Below are 19,157 nucleotides of genomic sequence, written 5' to 3'. Positions count from 1 at the left end.
ACACACGGTGTTTGTTCACCACAAAGTTCACTTGGCGCAAGTTAGGATCGAACCAGGGGCCACACCCACCAGAGGTAAACGTTCTACCACTGAGTCAGCGCGGCCCCATATAAAAACATTTAATGTAAACTGTAAATATCATTTGTAATTAATATATATATGAAAATACTAATATTCTCGAGAATTTTTATTGCTAAGACAAAGAAATTTAGTATATAATACGAAAAATGTTACCAAAATTACCTTCATCTTGGTACATAAAAATAGCCTTCTGCGGCTATAAGAGCAAATAAATCCCTCTTAGGATTCCAACTTTGCAAGTTCAGCCTTCTATAGACTACGAAAAAGAATTATAGAGCATACCCAAGTAACATTTTCGTTGTCAAACGGTGTGCCAACCGTTGTCTATTTGTAGGCATCGTTGGCAAAGTCACTATCAAAATGCCAACGGCAAATTCGACAATCCTTCAACCATCGATACCAACAAGCGAAAACAAAACAGTGGTTCAACGTAGGTGCATCGTTGTTTCGGCAACGCATCGAAAGACGATGTTCTATTTTGTTGTCACAATGTTGGCATTCCGTAGGATAACGATCGTTGGCCAACTTTTTTTCGTGTCGGTGCTTTGTTGGCATTCCATTGGTCCAACCACACCATGGTTGATAGATAGTAGGATAACGATCGTTGGCCAACTGTGATTTTCTTGTTGGCATTTTGTTGGAATTTTGTTGGCCCAACTCCTCGATGGTTGGCACATTGTCGTCCATTGGTTGGTTGGCCAACTATATACAATCTTCTGTTGGCCCAACGTTCCAAATAATTGTTGGCATAACGATTTGAAGTACCACCAAAATCAGCGTTGGCCAACCATTTGCCAACCCAAAATGCTGCTTGGATAAGAATTCCTCGTAATAAATTATGCAAATGAAATAAAGTGAAACTTTCATCTTAATATCACACATAATTAAGTGAAAAAAAATATTACAAAATTTTGTGAAATTAAAAAATATTGTTATGTTGTAACGAAGTGCAAACATTTTCGTTACAACTTTTCTAAAAATTGTATGGAATAATATTAAGTTATAAGACTAGAGTATTTTATTAGTACATCACAAATAATGATTTAATGCACTCATTAAAATTACCGAAATTGTCGATGATGAAGCAATAAGACATCTGTCATTCTTTCTTCACTAGAATGAATTAATTCAAATCGAACATCTAGGTTGAAAAGCTGTTTTCCAGCTGCTCGTAACAGACCTGAAAATTACACAAAAAATATATGTACAATATCGAAAACATGAAGTCATATACATTCAATTTACACTCAAATGATTGAAGGTTAGAAATCTGTAAGAACTTAGAGTTTCTCCCTTTTCTAAATATCTACCTTCCAAAATATTGAGTATTAAGGTATAATCATATATTATGGGGTTTGGATATAAAGTTCTGGTAAAAGCACTGAAAAAAATGCATTAACTACGAGCTACATTTATTTCCAATACAAATGTTAATTTGAGGTTCATTTCACTAGACTTGAAAGTCTCATGATACTCATGTTATAAAATATTGTGACACAGGAACACTTGAATAATTAAAACAAAATTCTAAATGGTACTCCTGTTTACTTTTAATATGATGTAATTTCAAGGCACATAAAATAACTAACTAATAAATAAATAAATAAACAAAAAGAAAGGGAGAGATAAAGAAAGAAAGAAAGAAAGCAACAAAGAAAAATTAACTAGTTGAGAATGCTCGAAGAGCAGCGCCGGAACGAACATAAAAAGAATTAATTTTTCCGAAATGTATATGAATTGTACGTTAAATTTCTTTGATTAAATTCAGTAGATAATACGTTACATATTTGGAACCTGCGTATTAAGGAATCTATTGAATTAGCTATATTGAGGTGTTATTTTTTATCACCGTATATACGCTGAAAATGCAGAAATATCCAGTGGCCACTGGTTACTACTTGGTATCAAAATGTTCACTATTCTCTTGGGTATTGATCAACATCAACATCATCTCTCTATGTCTTACAGTTCCCGAGATATGGCTCCTTAAATTTCCCGAAATAGGGACTTTTTTGACCAACATCTGGAGAATGGTGGTCAGTTGTCCAGTGGGCAAAAGTTACTATTTGATGCCAAAATGTTCACCATCCTCTTAGGTATTGATCAACCCAGTATCATCTCTCTATGATCTACTGTTCCCGAGATATGGCTTCTTCAATCTCCCGAAATCGGGACTTTTTGGCCAATATCTTGGGAACAGTAAGAGTGACGTGAAAAATCCTATAACTTCTTTCAGATAGTTTCTGATACTCTATCGAATGGAAGGCTCAAAATTGAGAAATTCGCAAGTAACAGACACACATACACACACAGAGGCAGACATAGAGAAATCAGTAGCTAACTTCTTAAGTTCCTTGAAAATCATCAAAGTTCTCCTGTGGTTTTACAAGGCTCTGGTATCTGTTTCATTAATTACAAGTCTATTTCACCATTTCATCTACTTCACAAGTTACAAATTATAAGGCTAAATTTGTACTAACCTTTGAAGTTTTTAAATCTAGTAAAATTTTTAGAAGAATTTGTCTAGTAGTCCACTTTCGCAAAAAAAAAAAAAAAAAAAAAAAAGTAATATCATAGTTTGTGCCTACATTTATCGTTGGATTATGATTAGGAATTAGATTTCTGGGCTTTCGACACCTATGGTCACGTTAGCCTGTCTCGTATGAGGAATCACGTCCCTCAGGGTTCACACTATTCGAGGAAAGGGAAGAACAAAAGGATTGGGGAAGGAAGGAAGCGGCCTGGGACTTCTATGTTAGGTATCATCCTGGCATTTGAATGAAGAAAACCCAGGAAATCTCTCTCAGGATGGCTGCGCTGAAAAAGCTTTTTACACTTTTTCGACCAAGTATTCTCACCGGGAATCGAACCCAGAACCACTCACACCAAAGATTAGGAAATTTATCGTTAGAATATATGATGTAGAAAAGAATCTAAATAATTGTGTTAATAATAAGCTACAGAAATGCTATTTCGATAATTTTGCAAGAGTAGTTTAAAGTAATGGTATAGTATACTTATCTCTCGTTATTTGGGAAGCTCAACTGTAGTTACACTAATGTAAATTTTATTATGCTAATAAGGTGATTGGAGTTGATTTAACTTGTTATTATAGTAAAGCCAAAAACTTTCCCTGAAAGGGATGTCAATCACTTCTCTTGAAAGGGACTTTACTATAATTTGAAATGACTTAGTTTTACAGTAGTCTCGAAAACTCGGCCTAATGTCGACCGTAGAGTGACCGAGTTCGTGAAAATGCTGGGTTATCAGGAATGGGGTTAAAAAAGAATAAGTATGAGTGTTTCCACAGAAAATACAGTACTGTACTTGTATCTATTGGTTGTTTGAGGTTACAACAGAGAATAAACTGCCCAATTACTCCTAAACAAGGGAAAGGTACGTACTTTATGAAGGCATAGAGCCTTTATTTGATTTATTTATTTATTTATTTATTTATGAGTTCTTTTACGTGGCGAAGTTAAGGCTCTGCAGCCTTCTTCGAGCACTTAACCACGTGCATACATTCTTTTTTTTTTTTTTTTTAAAAAAAGCACTAATACATAGAAAATATTAACAATTACAAAAGAAAAGTATTGAACCACATAAAAAAGAGTATACTACTTAAGTAAAAAAAAAAATAGTTAAACACTTCAAAAACAAAATTTGAAAATAATATACAATAGAGGAAAGAAAATAACATGGAGAAACCTAAATTGCATATTGCATATAGCGGTACTAGAAGTGTGAGTATATAAGCTGTACAAATTAACATAGGTTACCTATTGGTTGTGTGTTCATATATGGGTTATTAATAATTTAGTAAAACGAAGATGCCTCATGTGCTACCAGTACCCTTATCTTTACTTAAGAGAAGGGAATTTACAGATTTTTTTAAATTTGTCAACTGTGAAAACGTTGTGTATTAATTGAGGTAAACTGTTCCAGAGGCGTGTAGTACTTACTGTGAAGGATTTTGAGTATGAATCAGAATTGTGACTGGGTGTGGAGAGCAAGAAATTATCTTGTGATCTTGTGCTTCTACTATGGAAGTCTGATAAATATAAAAATCTACGGGCTAGGTACGATGGTTCTGACGTAGTAACTATTTTGTACAATAGGGTAAGATTATGTAAATTTCTTCTTTCAACTAATGTCAGCCATGGCAGTTCTTTTTATAAAAAGATGTCAGATGTTCCCTGTAACTTATATTGAAAATAAATCTAATGCAGGCATTTTGCACTCTTTGCAAGCGCTTTGATTGATTTTCTGTTAGATCAGAATAGACTGAGTCGCAATAGTCAAGATGTGGAAACACAAGTACCTTGACAAGTTTGATCTTCAGAGATATTGGTAAGAAATTTCTTAGTCGATTTAACGTATGCAGGGCACCAAATGCTCTCTTACAAACTCCATTTATTTGATCTGACCAGGAGAGATTTTGATTTAGTATGACTCCCAAATTTTTGACAGTTGTAGAGAATGGAATAACAGTATTGGACAATTTTATATTTGGGATTTGATAGATATTAACTGAAGAGAAAATTCTTGGGGAGCCAATTAAGATGCACTGCGATTTTGTTGCATTTAATTTTAACCCATGAGCCGTAGACCAGTCGCTGATTTTGTTATACATGAAAATGAAAATTGATGAATGCACACTGGATCTGATAAGACAGATCTCAGAAAAATAATTTTATACTTTATGAAAATACTATAATGAAAGTGCTAAAACTCGCTACTTTTTTTTTTTTTAAGAAATGTGCCAGAGTGTTGCCGAGATTTCGGGACTCCACTGTATTAAAATTAAAATTGTATGTTATTGGTTTGATTGAAGTTTAACGTCCCTTTCAGTACCGAGGCTATATAAGACGTGAACCAATAGCTTAACGTGGGATCCGAACCACCTACCGAGAATCGAATCTAAGTCTTCCGAATCGAGAGCACTTGCCCTAATCATAAAGTCACGAGAGAGATTCACTTTTATGCTGTCACTCTTTATAATCGTAGCAGTGGCGTAGCAGCTGCCCCCGCAACTTCCGCAGTGCGGGGGGCCCCGAGGTATAGGGAGCCCCGAAGTCTTGCGATGAATAAAGATTTAAAGAAGTAGAACCTCAACCTTTCTTCTATCGGCCTTACAACTAGGGCCCCTTCTCTATACTTTGCGGAGGGGGGGGAGGCGCAAAAGTGTGCTACGCCACTGAATCGTAGAGTGGATGATAATTGAATTATAAAAGTTTCCATAAGATCATGAAATCTAATTCCTCTCGTGATTTTCTAGATAGAGGAGGGGATTTGAAATCGATTCAAGGATGATATCAAATTACTGCGGAAATTAAGTAAAATTAATCTATTATATAAAATTAAAAGTGATTATGTTTGTCACTTCCTATCTCTTGAACCGCCCTGACCGATCGATCAAATTTTCAACATAAATGAGGTTTAGATCAGGGATGGCTTTTATCATATCACTTTGACGGTCCAACTTAGGGGAGGGGATGAGGGATATTTAAAAAATGATCAAAAATGACTGGTATTAGTGTCGAATCTATAGTTTTCGGGGTCGCTGAGATGAACAATAACAGTTCTAATGTCGGTTAAATCCAAATTCAGCCCCCAATTGCTCTTTATGTTTAAAATAAAACTATTCTCCTCGTGCGAAGAACGAGCAATCTGCTAGTTGAAAATATTAGAGAAACGAAATTCCTATCGAGAGAACTGCTACAAAATTTTCTAGCAGTGGCATCTTAATGAAAACTATTAAATCATTATATAGCTTACTATTTCGCATTACTTATTTGATTGGAAATTAATGCAGTGTTTGTGTGAACGAATAACATGTACGTTTGTGGAACTTCAAATATATCATGATGAATGCATCCACACAACAAGAACACAGCTTGAAATGCACTGAAAATACTGTCTTTTACGCTAATATGTCGATGGCCAGCCCCCATTTCAAACAGTAAGTTCATTCACTTATGTTGTGAGTTCAGATAAATGGCAACGTTGCGGGCGCATAGAGAGGGTACAATTCAAAGGGCTCGTCTGATTTAAAAAAATCCTTTAGATTGAAAACATCATATTTGGAAATGGTTTTTCTGCTTACATTTTGTTGTTAACTCAGATAATAACACAGTTGTCCTATGTCAGCGGACTTTTAAACAAATATGATGACGTCACTTGAAACTCTTATATGGAAATTATTGACAATACTATGGGTAAATTTACCTGTAGCTACTGGATCTAAACCTGGCCTGTGTGAATGGTAATTCAGAATCGGCTCCTTCTTCTCGTCTGAAGTACATGAAAAGAATGGAGTAATAACTCCCGGATAAGCTGTTGAAGTCAAGTACCTGCAAAATATAGTATACGAAATATAGTCTTAAACACTAGAAAGAATGTTGTTTCTTTTTGTAACTCACAAAAGATGAAACTAATAATTAAATTTTCTAGCAATTGATTTATACATTGTTTCCTCAACAGATTCTTATATTTATTGCAAAGATATCTTGGAACCATTTCTGGTCGTCCCTTTCCAGGACGAACGGCTCATCCCTTGAGCCAGCAATTCAAACCTCTCTAGCTCAGCTCCTAATTAACCTAGAGATATGATTTTGGTATGTATCTCTTCAGAAAGTATGGAACTTTCTAATCCTCTGTATATCATTCATGTAATGGGTCCCGCCGTAAAGGGGGAGGGGGGCAAATTTGGGTGTTTATAGCTTTCCCTCTCTCCCTTCAGAATTTGGGGGGAGGTACCCCCCTGATGGAGCTACAAAGATAAAAAATGGCATCCATAGAGACAAATGAACATACTTACTAGCCATACCCAGTCCATGACTTTTGGGCTTGAGAGGGGTGAATAGGAGGGGTATTGAATCTACCCTTTTTCTTATTGTATATTTTCTTATAAAGACAAAAAAAAAAAAATTCAAATTTGAGGAACTCTGGCAACATTGTCATTCATCGTACGCAAGAAAAAAAATCTCACATTTACGACAGATATTTGGGACGATGATACACAAAAGTCAAACCCGTCGGTTCAATACGATTGGAGAATGAAATTCGGAACCCCACACCTACGTGACACATCCTGTATATTATTCAATATCCACTGTAATGTACTCTAACGTTGACAGCCCTAGCGACATTCCTAATTATCACAGACTCAAACCATACCTCGTTGGAAACCTTATAGACCAGCCATTCCAACAATGTAACTTTTGTGTGTCTCGGACCAAACCAGTAAAAGAAGAAGAAGACGAAATTCAAAATTTTTGCGAAAAAATCTATTTTTTCCAAATTTGTCCGACTATGGCAACACTGGTATTTGTCGTACGCAAGGAAAAAAATTCTCACATTTACACTAGACATTGAGAACAACTAGGCAGAAAAATGAAGGGTTTAGATGGAATAGGAGTGAAAAAAAATTCGGAACGCCGACCCTACGTGAATCATCCTGTATGTTTTCGAGAGATTGTGGTAAAAGCTAACATTGGCAGACTTGGACACGCTATTAATTGTCAAAAACATATCAGCTATACCTCGTTGGAAAGCTTATAGAACATAAGGTAACTTATTGAACAAACACACACACACACACACACACACACACACACACACACACACACACACACACACACACACACACACACACACACACACACACACACACACACACACACACACAGAGAGAGAGAGAGAGAGAGCGAGAGCGAAAGGAAAACAGTTATCACCTCAGAACGCACCGTTCTATTTTTAGCCTGGTCAAGGTCAGCTATAGTTATCAGTTGAACCTAAGGGTCGTAAATATGCAATACATTTCTTTCAACTCCAAAATCTTCCTGCCGAAGCAAAAGGAAAGAAAAGCAATGATCTTTGGACGAACAATGTTAGGTGAACCAATGCGAGTTTATTCTCTGCCGTTAGTAGATTCTATGCCATTAGTTAGCATTCCTACTGCACTTACACGCTTTATTTTTTGCGCAATTGTTCACAGTAACGTGGATAAATGTGAGAATTATTTTTCTTGCATACGACAAACAACAGGTTGCCATAGTCCGACAAATTTCGAAAAACTTGATTTTCCCCCAAAATTTTCATTTTCGTCTTCTTTTTCTTTTACTAGTTTGGCCCGACAGACAAGAAAGTTACCTTATTGGAATGTTTGTTCCATAAGCTTTCCAACGAGGTATAGCTGATATGTTTGTGACAATTAGGAGCGTGGCCAAGCCTGCCAATGTTAGCGTATACCACAATCTCTCGAGCAAAATACAGGATGATTCACGTAGGTTGGATGCTCCGAATTTTTTCTCCATTCCTATTGTACCTAAACCCGTCATTTTTTATATCATTGTTCCCAATGTCTGGCGTAAATGTGAGAATTTTTTTCCTTGCGTACGACAAATATCAGTGTTGTCATAGTCGGACAAATTTGAAAAAATAGATTTTTTCACAAAAATTTTGATTTTCGTCTTCTTCTTCTTTTACTAGTTTGGCCCGAGAGACACGAAAGTTACCCTGTTGAAATGGGCGTCTTATAAGGTTTCCAACGAGGTATAGCGGATATGTTTGTGACAATTAGGGGCATCACCAGACTTGCCAATGTTAGCGCATACCACAATCTATCGAAAAAATACAGGATGATTCACGTAGGTTCGGTGTTCAGAATTTTTCCCTCCATTCCTATTGAATCTAAACCTTTCATTTTTTGATATCATTGTCCCCAGTGTATGGCGTAAATCTGAGATTTTTTTTGCTTGCGTACGGTATATAACAGCGTTGCCAGTCTGACAAAATCTGAAGAAATGTATTAAAAAAAAAAGATTTTCGTCTTCTTCTTCTTTTACTAGTTTGGTCCGAGAGACACGAAAGTTACTTTGCTGAAATGTCTGTTCTATAAGGTTTCCAACGATGTATGGTTTGTTTATGTGTGACATTTAGGGGCGTCGCCAAGCCTGCCAACGTAAGGGTAGACGAAAATTTCTCGGGAAAATAGGAACAGGATGATTCACCTAGATTCTATCTTCCGATTTTTTTACCTAGCTATTGTACCTTTGCCCTTCATTTTTTGGTATAATTATTATCAATGTCTGGCCTACAGGTCAGAATATTTTTTCTAGCGTACGACAAGAAACAGTGTTGCCAGACTCTCACAAATTTCGGAAAAAATAAATTTTTCACTTTTTCTCTTTCTTTCTTCTTCTTCTTCTTCTTCTTCTTCTTCTACGGGTTGGGTATGATAGCCTCAAAAGTTATCTTACTAGAATCTTTGTTTCATAAGCTTTCCAACAAGGTATAATTCATACCCATGGAAGAATTAGGAGGGGTGCTAGGACCGCCAAAGTAAAGGTCTACGATTTTCTTGAAATCCCTGCCCGCCCTGAAAAGGTAACTGCATCAACATAAACTAAATGAAGTTGTAAATAAATAAAATCATTGTTGTGAACAAATCCAAATTTTCACGAAAATAAATGTATTTGAATCATAATTTCCCACAAGGTGCGTCTGAAAAGCTCGGTGAATAGTCCCATATGTTGAAAATCTCGCTGGTTAGGATGTGGCACCTGCGCATACGCATTGAAAGACATGTCAACTAGCGCCTCCTATCGTGCAAATCACCGAAGTGAAGCAGTGGTGTACCTGCGACCAAGCTAACAAGAGTCAGTGTAAGAACTCGTGTCATTGCAAAATGGAGCAACGTGTTAACATGAAGTTTTGCTTCAAATTAGAGAAAACAGGGACAGAGACTCATGGAATGTTAGTGAAAATGTATGGTGCTAAAGCAGTGAGTAAAATATGTGTGTTTGATTGGTTTAAAATAAACGCTTCAGAGAAGGAAAGGAAAATGTCGAGGACGAGCCGCGTTCCTATCTACTGTCAACGCAGAATTCCAGACAACATGGAACGAGTGAGACGGATGGTAGGGGATGATAGGTAGACTACCTGTCTTTAAGAATGATAACCGAAAAAGTTGAAGATAAGCAAAGACAATGTAAGCACTATTGTTCATGAACATTTGAAAAAGCGGAAGATTTGTGCCCGGTTTGTACCGCTGACGCTGACAGACAAGCAGGAGCAAACTCGGGTGGAAACGTCTGAAGGTTTCATCGATATGTCTGACTGGAATCCGCAATTTTTGGAAACCATCACTAGAGGAGATGAACCGGGCTACCAATATAATCCGGAGACCAAGCGATATTCACTGGCATAGTGTTCATCGTCTTCCCAGCCTCCCCAAAAATGCCAGCTAACAAAATCCAAAAGTAAAACAACATTGATCGCCTTTTTTTGACAACAAAGGCTTGATCCATCATGAATTTCTATCAGAGGGTCAAACTGTGAAAGCAGAAGTTTACAAGCGAGTTTTGAAATGGCTGCTGCAACGCATCCGGCGGATGTACGGAGTGAACAGTAAAATTTCGTCAACGGCAATGCCCGCCCGCATACTGCGGTCCGAGTGCTCTGCTTAAGGTGACTACTCTTCAACACCCTCCTTATCTTCTAAATTTGGCGCCGACAGACTATTTTGTTTCCGTGCCTTAAGTTAGCCCTGAAAGGCTTATGCTTCTCTGACGTTGCAGATACCAACAATCAGGGGGTAAAAGTGAATCTGTAAAGGTAGGGGGACGCATGACGTCACGCCGTACCCCGTGCCTATCTTTGCCCATTGTATATTTTTTTTTAGAAAATGGGGAGACGCCACGGATATTTTTTATAAGCAGGGGACGGCGTCCCCCCACGTTCCTCCTTACTTTTACCACTGCCAACAACACATGACCACAGTACTTCGAGAAATTCCACAAGAAGCGTTTGCTGACTGTTTCCAACAGCTTTACAAACAATGTCAAAAGTGTGTTGTAGCTAATGGCGATTACTTTGAAGGATAGTAGAGGTACTTTGTTTACAACTCTTATTTCCTTTATCTTCTGAGACCATTGGCCGAACTTCTTAGACGAACCTTGTATAATATTACTTTTAGTAATGACAATATTGAGAATTTGTCGTTTCAATGCAATTTACATTTTTTTTTTATATATATAAGAGGTATCTACGTACCCTATAACACAGAGCTTTGATTTGAACTGGTGTTATATTGCTTTGACCTTCATACTTGATTTTCAGATTAATCCAGATTTATTTCATAAAATCTACTAAGTTTAAGCATTTACTGCTAGAAATAAAGCCATTCTTTTAGACACTATTGAAGTAATATTGTTTATTAATATATTAACTTCAGTAGTCAGTACATAATAATTAAAGTACGGGACAAAAATAAACGACCAAAAATGCCATTAAAACTAATGGCGTTTAAGGTCGTTTATTCTTGTCCCGTACTTTACATAAAATAATTACATTTTAGATTCAGATGTATTGTTTATAAGTGACAAAAAATTAGTTTCTTTTCTACTTAACGTATTTATTTCAGGAATGTCGTTTGATACAGTGTTGTACAATAAGAACACACTTCTAATATATTACTTCTTCGCACTCAGAAATAAAAAAAATCTCATGTTGTAGAGTTGTTTCTTGACGAAACGTTAAGCTCTATTTTCGAAATAAGTTTTTGAAAGATTAACGTTTATCATCATTATCATAGGTGTTCTGCCTTTATTGGCAGGTCACTTGCCGCAACTCAGGAGCTCCCATGCTCCACGGTCTCCTGCTAACCTCTTCGTCTTTACGTACAAATGTTCTATTTTGATATCGTCCATTAATTGTAGTCTCCTTCTTCCCCTCACTCTCTTTCCTGCCACCATACCCTCTAAAACGTCCCTCATGATATAGTTCCTTCTTAGCCAATGTCCCAACCAGTTTGTCGTTTTCTTCGCCACCCGTTTTCCGCTTGACCCAATGAATTCTCTTCATTCTTCTCCACACCCACATTTTGAAAGCGCTTTCAGGCGTTTTTCTCACTTTCTGCGTAATATCCATGTTTCTGACCCATACAGTACAACTCCACACGATGCATTTTATGAAATTTTCTCAACTCTCTGTTCAAGGTCCCCTCTACCGCCTAAAGGCTTGTTTTGCCATTCCTATTATTGCTTTTATTTCACGGTCACTTCATATTATCAGTAACAATAGTACCCAAGTATCGAAAACTAATCACTTGTTCTATTTTCTCCACTTCTGCTTCTATATTTGATATTAACACTTTCGTCTCAATCGCCACGGATAATGTCTTTCTAACACTTATTTACATCATATTCTTCACAGTCCTTCTTCAAGTTTTCTAACATTTTATTGATTTTCTTTTCAGATTCGGCACCAAGAGACAGGTCATCTGCAAATTGTATACATCTAATCATTCTACCTCCTACCTCTGCGTCTTCATTATGTAGGCTCTTTTCTCATTATCTCTCGTAAATACGCTGCTTGGGGTCTCTGGTTCAATCCCAGCTCGCGCCGTGTGGACCTTGTGGTGGACAAACACCGTGCTCGTGGGTTTTCTCGGGGTTGTTCTGTTTCCTCCCACTTTCTTCATTCCACCATTTCATTCATTTCTCATCATCACCATTTCCTTTTGCCTAACCGGCATAATCGTGGGACGTAAAACTCAAAGATTTCATTTCATTTTTCTCTCCTAAATAGATATTAAATATTGTTGATGAGAGATAGCATCTCTGTCAAACTCCTTTTCCAATTGCACTCTTTTCTGGCATTTTCTCCCCTGTTCTAATACTTACTTGTTGGTTCATATACAGGGTGTTTCAAAACAACACTGACAACATTTGGTAGGTGATTCCTGACAGCAAGATAAGACAAAAAGTATAGATCAACCTAAGTGCACAAATGCTTCTTTTCGGAGTTATAGGCTGCCGGAAACGTGAAAATATGAACTTTACAGGTCCATAGCTCCAAAACTATGGGACTTACCGCAGTCGGGTCAAGACTTCACTTAGGAACTAATATGTCCGCTATCAAAAAATACATGTTTCAACATCCTGTGAACTTCCACAACAATTTTTATAGAGGTAGTTGGTGAGTACTTCAAATTATATGCAAGTGGCCAAACTTTCTCTATAAAAAGTGTTGTGTAAGTACCTTAGGGTTCTGAAGTATGCATTTGTGGATAATTCTTAAGTAAAGTCTTGACCCGACTACGATAGGCCCTATAGTTTTAAAGCTATGGACCTTTAAAATTTATTACTTTATGTTTTCTGCTAACTCCAAAAGAAATCATTTGTGCACCAAGGTTGGTTTATACTTTTTGTCTTATCTTGGTGTCAGGAATCACCTTCTAAATTTTGACGGCGTTGTCCTGAAACACCCTGTATAAGTTTCTTATGAGTATGAATTAACGTTAGGTATGCAAATTTGAAATTCATGATAACCAAAGCGAAACACCTGTTTTTACTGGAAAGTGTTCTATATTCAAACTGAACTTAATTTTAAAAACATTTTCTATTTTGATAGAACGAGCATCTTCTAGTGTTCTTTATTGAATTTTAAGTGGAATACTTTATTTGAAAATAGACATCAACAATTGATTTTCTACAAACAGAAAATACGTACCAATGAAGATAATCAATATTTTGAATGAAGCTCAAGTATGAAGCTCCCAATCCTGCAAGCATTTCACTGTAGCCATGATTCATCGTATAAGTGAGAAAATATTCACCAAACAAGTCCAAAGCAGCCTCTAATGGAACACCTAATAATTAAAAAAATGGCAATGAGAAAATATCTTACTTAAAGACATCATCAGAGAAAATCACCAGTTATTTTATGTGTACGAATGACCATGAATTAGTTAATTATTATTAATTATATAATTAATAAATATAGCGTGAAATATTATAATTATACATTGCTGTAGTCAGTGCCATTGACCTTGAGATGTTTACATCAAAACATATGAAAAACCACTTGGTTGGTACAAACGTTTAAGAAAAAATTAATCACATTATATACGAGGGGGTGTCATAAAGTTTTAATTATGACCAGGAAGTTATTAAAATGTGATGATGAAATTTTGTCAATGTTATATTTCGTTGTTATGTGCATGATGTTAAGGAAATTAGCTTCTAATGATTGTTAATTTTTACAGGGTGTACCGAAAAGTGACCAAAGTGTAAAATGAATAAGTTCGAGGCTCCAATGTGATAAAGTTTCTGTGTGTTTGAAGGGTGATACCAGACAAATTCATAGCGAGATGTAGGTTCTGTATGGCGATGATTGTCCACCTAGTGACGCCATTGTAAAGTGGAAAAGGAAATTCCGAACTGGTCATGTGTTCTTCGCAGACGATCTAAGACCTGGAATAACATCCCTGATGGACGATGCGGCCACTGTGAAGAAAGTGGAGTGTTTAATCCTCCGTGTAACCATCCAAACAATTATGAATGAAACTGGCCTCAGTTATGGTAGTGTGTGGAAAATTTTCCATCACGAACTTTACATGTCTAAAGTATTATATCTGCGCACTGGGTTCCTCGTTTGCTAACACCTTTTCAGAAGCACCAACTCATTCATCTCAAGTTGCTGTTGACAAAGCAAGGACGTGTGGCTTCCAGGTATTGCAGCATCCGCCTTATTCTCCCGACCTCTAACCCAGTAACTTTTTTTTGTTCCTCAAGTGAAGAATCCGTTGCGTGGTCGCCATTTTGACAACACAGATGACGTCATTCATGAGGTAGATTAGTAGTTTATAACAAAATGTGCAGACTTGTACAGCGGGGAACACTTCTAAATGGTACACCTTAGCCGTAAATCTCCATATGGCTGTACCATTTAGAAGTGACCCCGCTGTACAATCTACAATGACGATATATTTAAAGTGAAGGAACACTGTGAGAAATGTGTAGATGTGTGTGATGACTACATAGAGAGGGATTAACAACTACAAATCACAACAATCAGTGTATTCTGATTTTTTTAACTGTCATCATTAAAATTTTACGATTCCTCTCGTAAAAGATATCTCTGCAATATATTTGAAGCTGAATTCTCCATTAAAAGAAAAAAAAAAGACAGATACGGAATTCCCTCCTGGTTACTATATGGTTAACGTACACGCTTTCGAAGCGGGAGTCCAGGGTTTAATTTCCGATGAGAGATCATGTGGTAGGGATCTTATGTTAAACTCTACGTAAGTTCAGATCAAATTACATCTAATGTAGTGTTATGTTATCCGTTAAGTCAGTGTTAAGCATTAAGATGTTAAGGGAATGACTCCATGAACAATCTCGCTCGAGAAAATCCTTTTTAGCATCTATTAAAAAAAAACACACATTCAATTTCGTTCAAGAGTTACCGTATAGACAACAAAGTATTAACCAGTGGCGTAACTAAAGGCTTAGGGGCCCTCCCGCACACAGCGTGGAGTGGGCCCCTTCCCTACTTCCCACTTCACAATTTGGGGGCCCCAGATGGCTTGAGGCTCCCCGCAATGCGGGGTCTACTGGGCCCTTATTTACGCCCCTGGTACTAACATTAAATAAGTATTATAAGTCCCACTTGTGTGATTCTAAGAATTTGACCTTTAAGGTTTAATTTAAATATTTATTTTAATTAACATAAAAAAGTTCATACAAATAATAAAGTTAAAGATACATAGAACAACTGCAAGAATAGTGCACAAGAGGAAACGAAACAAATATTTACCTAATACGTTAGCTGCAGTAGTTATGAGGTGATAGGACAACTCATCGCTATATATTTTGAAATTCAGAAGCGCCTTGGCGTCGCATCCTGCCGTAGTCCTGTAAGAGAATAATAGTTTCTATATATAATAAACTTTGGTAAAGACAGTAGAGAGGATCACGCGAAATATATCCATGTATGGGAAATGGATAGCCACCGTTAGTCACCGTTATCCGCCATGTTAACGGATTCACTCCATTAACAAACTGTCTCCACTAACGGGTCGATTCCAAGATAATCGTTCTGCATATCTATTGTGAAAAACATAATACAATACTCGCTTATATGTATGGGATATAGATATATATAGTCACCGTTATCCGTTAAGATGTTAACGGATTGTCTCCATTAACGAACTCAGTCGAGATAATAACACTAGTTATGTATTGCAAAAAAAAAACAAAAAAAACGTAATATAATATTTGCTTACATATTGTATATGGGATTTAAGCTAGAGATTAGCCTCCGTTATAGTTGCCGTTATCCGCTAACGGATATTAACGGATCGACTCCGTTAACAAATTTGACCAAGATATTCACTCTAGCTATCTATTGCAAGAAACAGAATTAAACATTCATGTGGTTCGGATTCCACGTTAATCAGTAGGTCCACGTCTCATATAGCCTCGCTGCTCAATGGGACGTTAAACTCAAAATCAACTCAACTTAACAGAATTAAACATTCGATTGCACGTACTGTACATGAGCTGTAAATAGCTCCATTAATATGTTAAGAGGTCCCATCAGGGCGAAATTAAAACACCACTAATTTTACAGTAATTATGTGATATCTTTAAATAGATAAAATATAATCGAAAAGTAGAACAACAGCTCGCTGGACAATATTATTTTACATGTGATACCGTTATCACAACTCACTTATCTACTTTCGATTTCCAGTATTTTAGAAAATCGGCATTTATTTTCGCGTTTCTAAATGGCTTGGCTGCAAACGGAAAGCTACTAGGTGACTCACGATAACGATACGTCATGCAAAATAATATTGTCTAGCGCGCTCTTGTTCCACATTTCGATTATGTTTTATCTATTTGAAGATATCACATAATTACTGCAAAATTAGTTGTATTTTAATTTCATAGTGATTAGGCCTTTTAAACTGATTGACGCCACTTGTGACAGAGATAATCGTTCTAGCTATCTGTTGCAAAAAAAAAAAAAAAAAAAAAAAAAAAATAATCAATTCGCTCACATGTATGGGATATAGGCTATAGAAGGTTTCATTAAATTCAAATTATCCGTTGATATGTTAAGGGATTGACTTCATTAACAAAGTTGCCCGAGATAATCACGCTACCTATCTAGTGTATAGAAATTTTTAAAAATCTCATCCGTTCAAGAGTTATTGTACGGAGTAACAGATGGAGCGACATAGTAACAACATAACCTTACAAGTCTCACTACGTTATAAGTCATACATGGGACATATTTGTAGACTAAAAGAAAATCGGGATACCTTATGGAACACCCTCTATATCACAATCCAATACTAGACTTCTACAGTAGGGAGCACGGTGGCTCAGGGGTAGAGCGCTTACCTCTGGTGCGTGGGGTCTCTGGTTCGATCCTTGCCCAGATAAGTTTGTGGTGAACAACACCGTGTCCGTCTTCCACTTTCCCATTCCACTGATTCTCCCATCATTCATTTGCCTTACTCATCGTCTCTCTTAGTCTAAAGGGCATAATCGTCGGACATTAAACTGAAATATTTCATTTTCGACTTCTACAATATTTCTCTATATACATGCATGCGTCTATGTACTGTGTACGCCTCTTATTTGATTATTTAAAAAAATAAATTGGCAAAGCTATTCCCAATTTGTAAATATGTAGGCCTACAATAATAATAAAAATCGCGTTAGAGCAAAACCAGAGGTGACGTGATAGTTGATTTATTGATTTGCTTTTGTCTTTGCAAAATTTGTAACATTAATAGATTAAACATTAGTATTACAACATTTAATGTAAAGGCATTAAACCAAGCTGCAATGTAAGGTAGCAAACTTCACTGTGTACTTGATCGAAACGATATCAATTTATGTTTGGGTTAGGAGGGTAGTTTTGATTTTACCTAGGACAGAGAGTGACGAGAAATTTCTTGTTTGCGGTATCAAAATACTTAGAGGAAAGACAAGGGCGTCGAAAAATTTCTTGTCTGGGATGTCAAAATACTTTGAGCTGCAAAATATTACTACGTTTGACTAACTGGTTCATACAGAACAAAGCAATGCTTATTTAAAAATAATAATAACTCTATCACAGTTTCGCTAACTAACTGAACATATTGACTTCATCAATGGAAGACTCGGGTTTGATTCCCGGCTGGAACGCATGTGGTTCGGATTACACGTTAATCAGTAGGTTCACGTCTCATATAGACACACTATTGAAAGGGACATTAAACTCAAAATCAAGCCAACTCATTGCCTTCATCAGACACTGTCTAATGACCAGTGTTTCATAAAGCAAATATGCTCAGTTAGTTGGCGAAACTGTTACACAGTTATCATTATTTTAAAATAAAGTTGCTTGTTTAGTGATTTGTATTTCTAGTTTAAGTTATACTACATTTATAACCAAGGGCGCCGATCCTCGGGGGGGGGGGGGGGCGTGAGGCCCGGGCCCCCAAAAGCTCATGTGGGCCCCCACATTTTTAAAAATGAATATACAATATTTGGCATAATTTGAATTCAATTTGTCTTAAAATTCTTATATATACCTTCTGCATCTGAATGCCCCCCCAAATTTATAGAGAAATCGGTGCCCTTGTTTGTAACCATATTTTTTTCACAACTGTAAACCAACAAATAAACAATTTGTAACCCCCGAAATAGGAGTATCGTAGCCCAAAATAGATTGTAATTTGTTTTTAATTTTTAAACTGTAATAACTGTAATTTATATAAAGATTTTCTCTACAATAACTAACAATATACATTAAAATAACATTACAATGTCCGAAAACAGAAATGATAATCAAGTTTCTTCAGATATAACTATTTTTCTAGGCTTACCTGTGAAATTGACACTTTACAATTATGACAGCCTTACACTGGAGGCGCGAATTATGTGTTCAATTTACCCTAACATGACTATCAAACTTTAACATGTTTATTTATAAATGTTAAATACCTCTTTTCATAACTAATTGAATAGAACTCCTGTTTTCTTGCTTAAAAGTTATTATTATTATCATTATTATTATTATTATTATTATTATTATTATTATTATTATTATTAATGTAATGGAGCTCAAAATTAATGATTATATACTTACATTATTTCATTCCATTTCTCTTCTCCAAATTTAGTGATAACCAACTCTTGAAGACATGTATGAATCAGACCGTACTGGAAAACAAGGAAAATACCTATAATACATCACGTGATATACAACTAGAACATAAGTAC

The 19,157-nt window shown here is 36.3% G+C and overlaps 1 protein-coding gene across 1 annotated transcript in view; it reads right to left on the bottom strand.

The window, feature by feature from the left end:
• Window positions 1-19,157, bottom strand: part of LOC145681678 (guanylate cyclase soluble subunit beta-2-like) — an 88,171-nt gene that overhangs the window by 54,863 nt on the left and 14,151 nt on the right. Inside the window, exons 2-6 of the mRNA XM_081753297.1 lie at window positions 19,024-19,097; window positions 15,691-15,788; window positions 13,600-13,738; window positions 6,310-6,434; window positions 1,147-1,261 (exon numbers count right to left, since the gene is read on the bottom strand). Of these exons, the coding sequence (XP_081609423.1) occupies window positions 1,147-1,261; window positions 6,310-6,434; window positions 13,600-13,738; window positions 15,691-15,788; window positions 19,024-19,097 (551 nt within the window). The remainder of the gene's footprint in view (window positions 1-1,146; window positions 1,262-6,309; window positions 6,435-13,599; window positions 13,739-15,690; window positions 15,789-19,023; window positions 19,098-19,157) is intronic.

Source organism: Thermobia domestica, chromosome 3, assembly GCF_964235325.1.
Source record: "Thermobia domestica chromosome 3, izTheDome1.hap1.1, whole genome shotgun sequence".
NCBI classification, from domain to species: Eukaryota; Metazoa; Arthropoda; class Insecta; order Zygentoma; family Lepismatidae; genus Thermobia; species Thermobia domestica.
The sequence above is the reverse complement of the archived record's forward strand: the minus strand, read 5'-3'. Positions and strand labels throughout refer to the sequence as shown.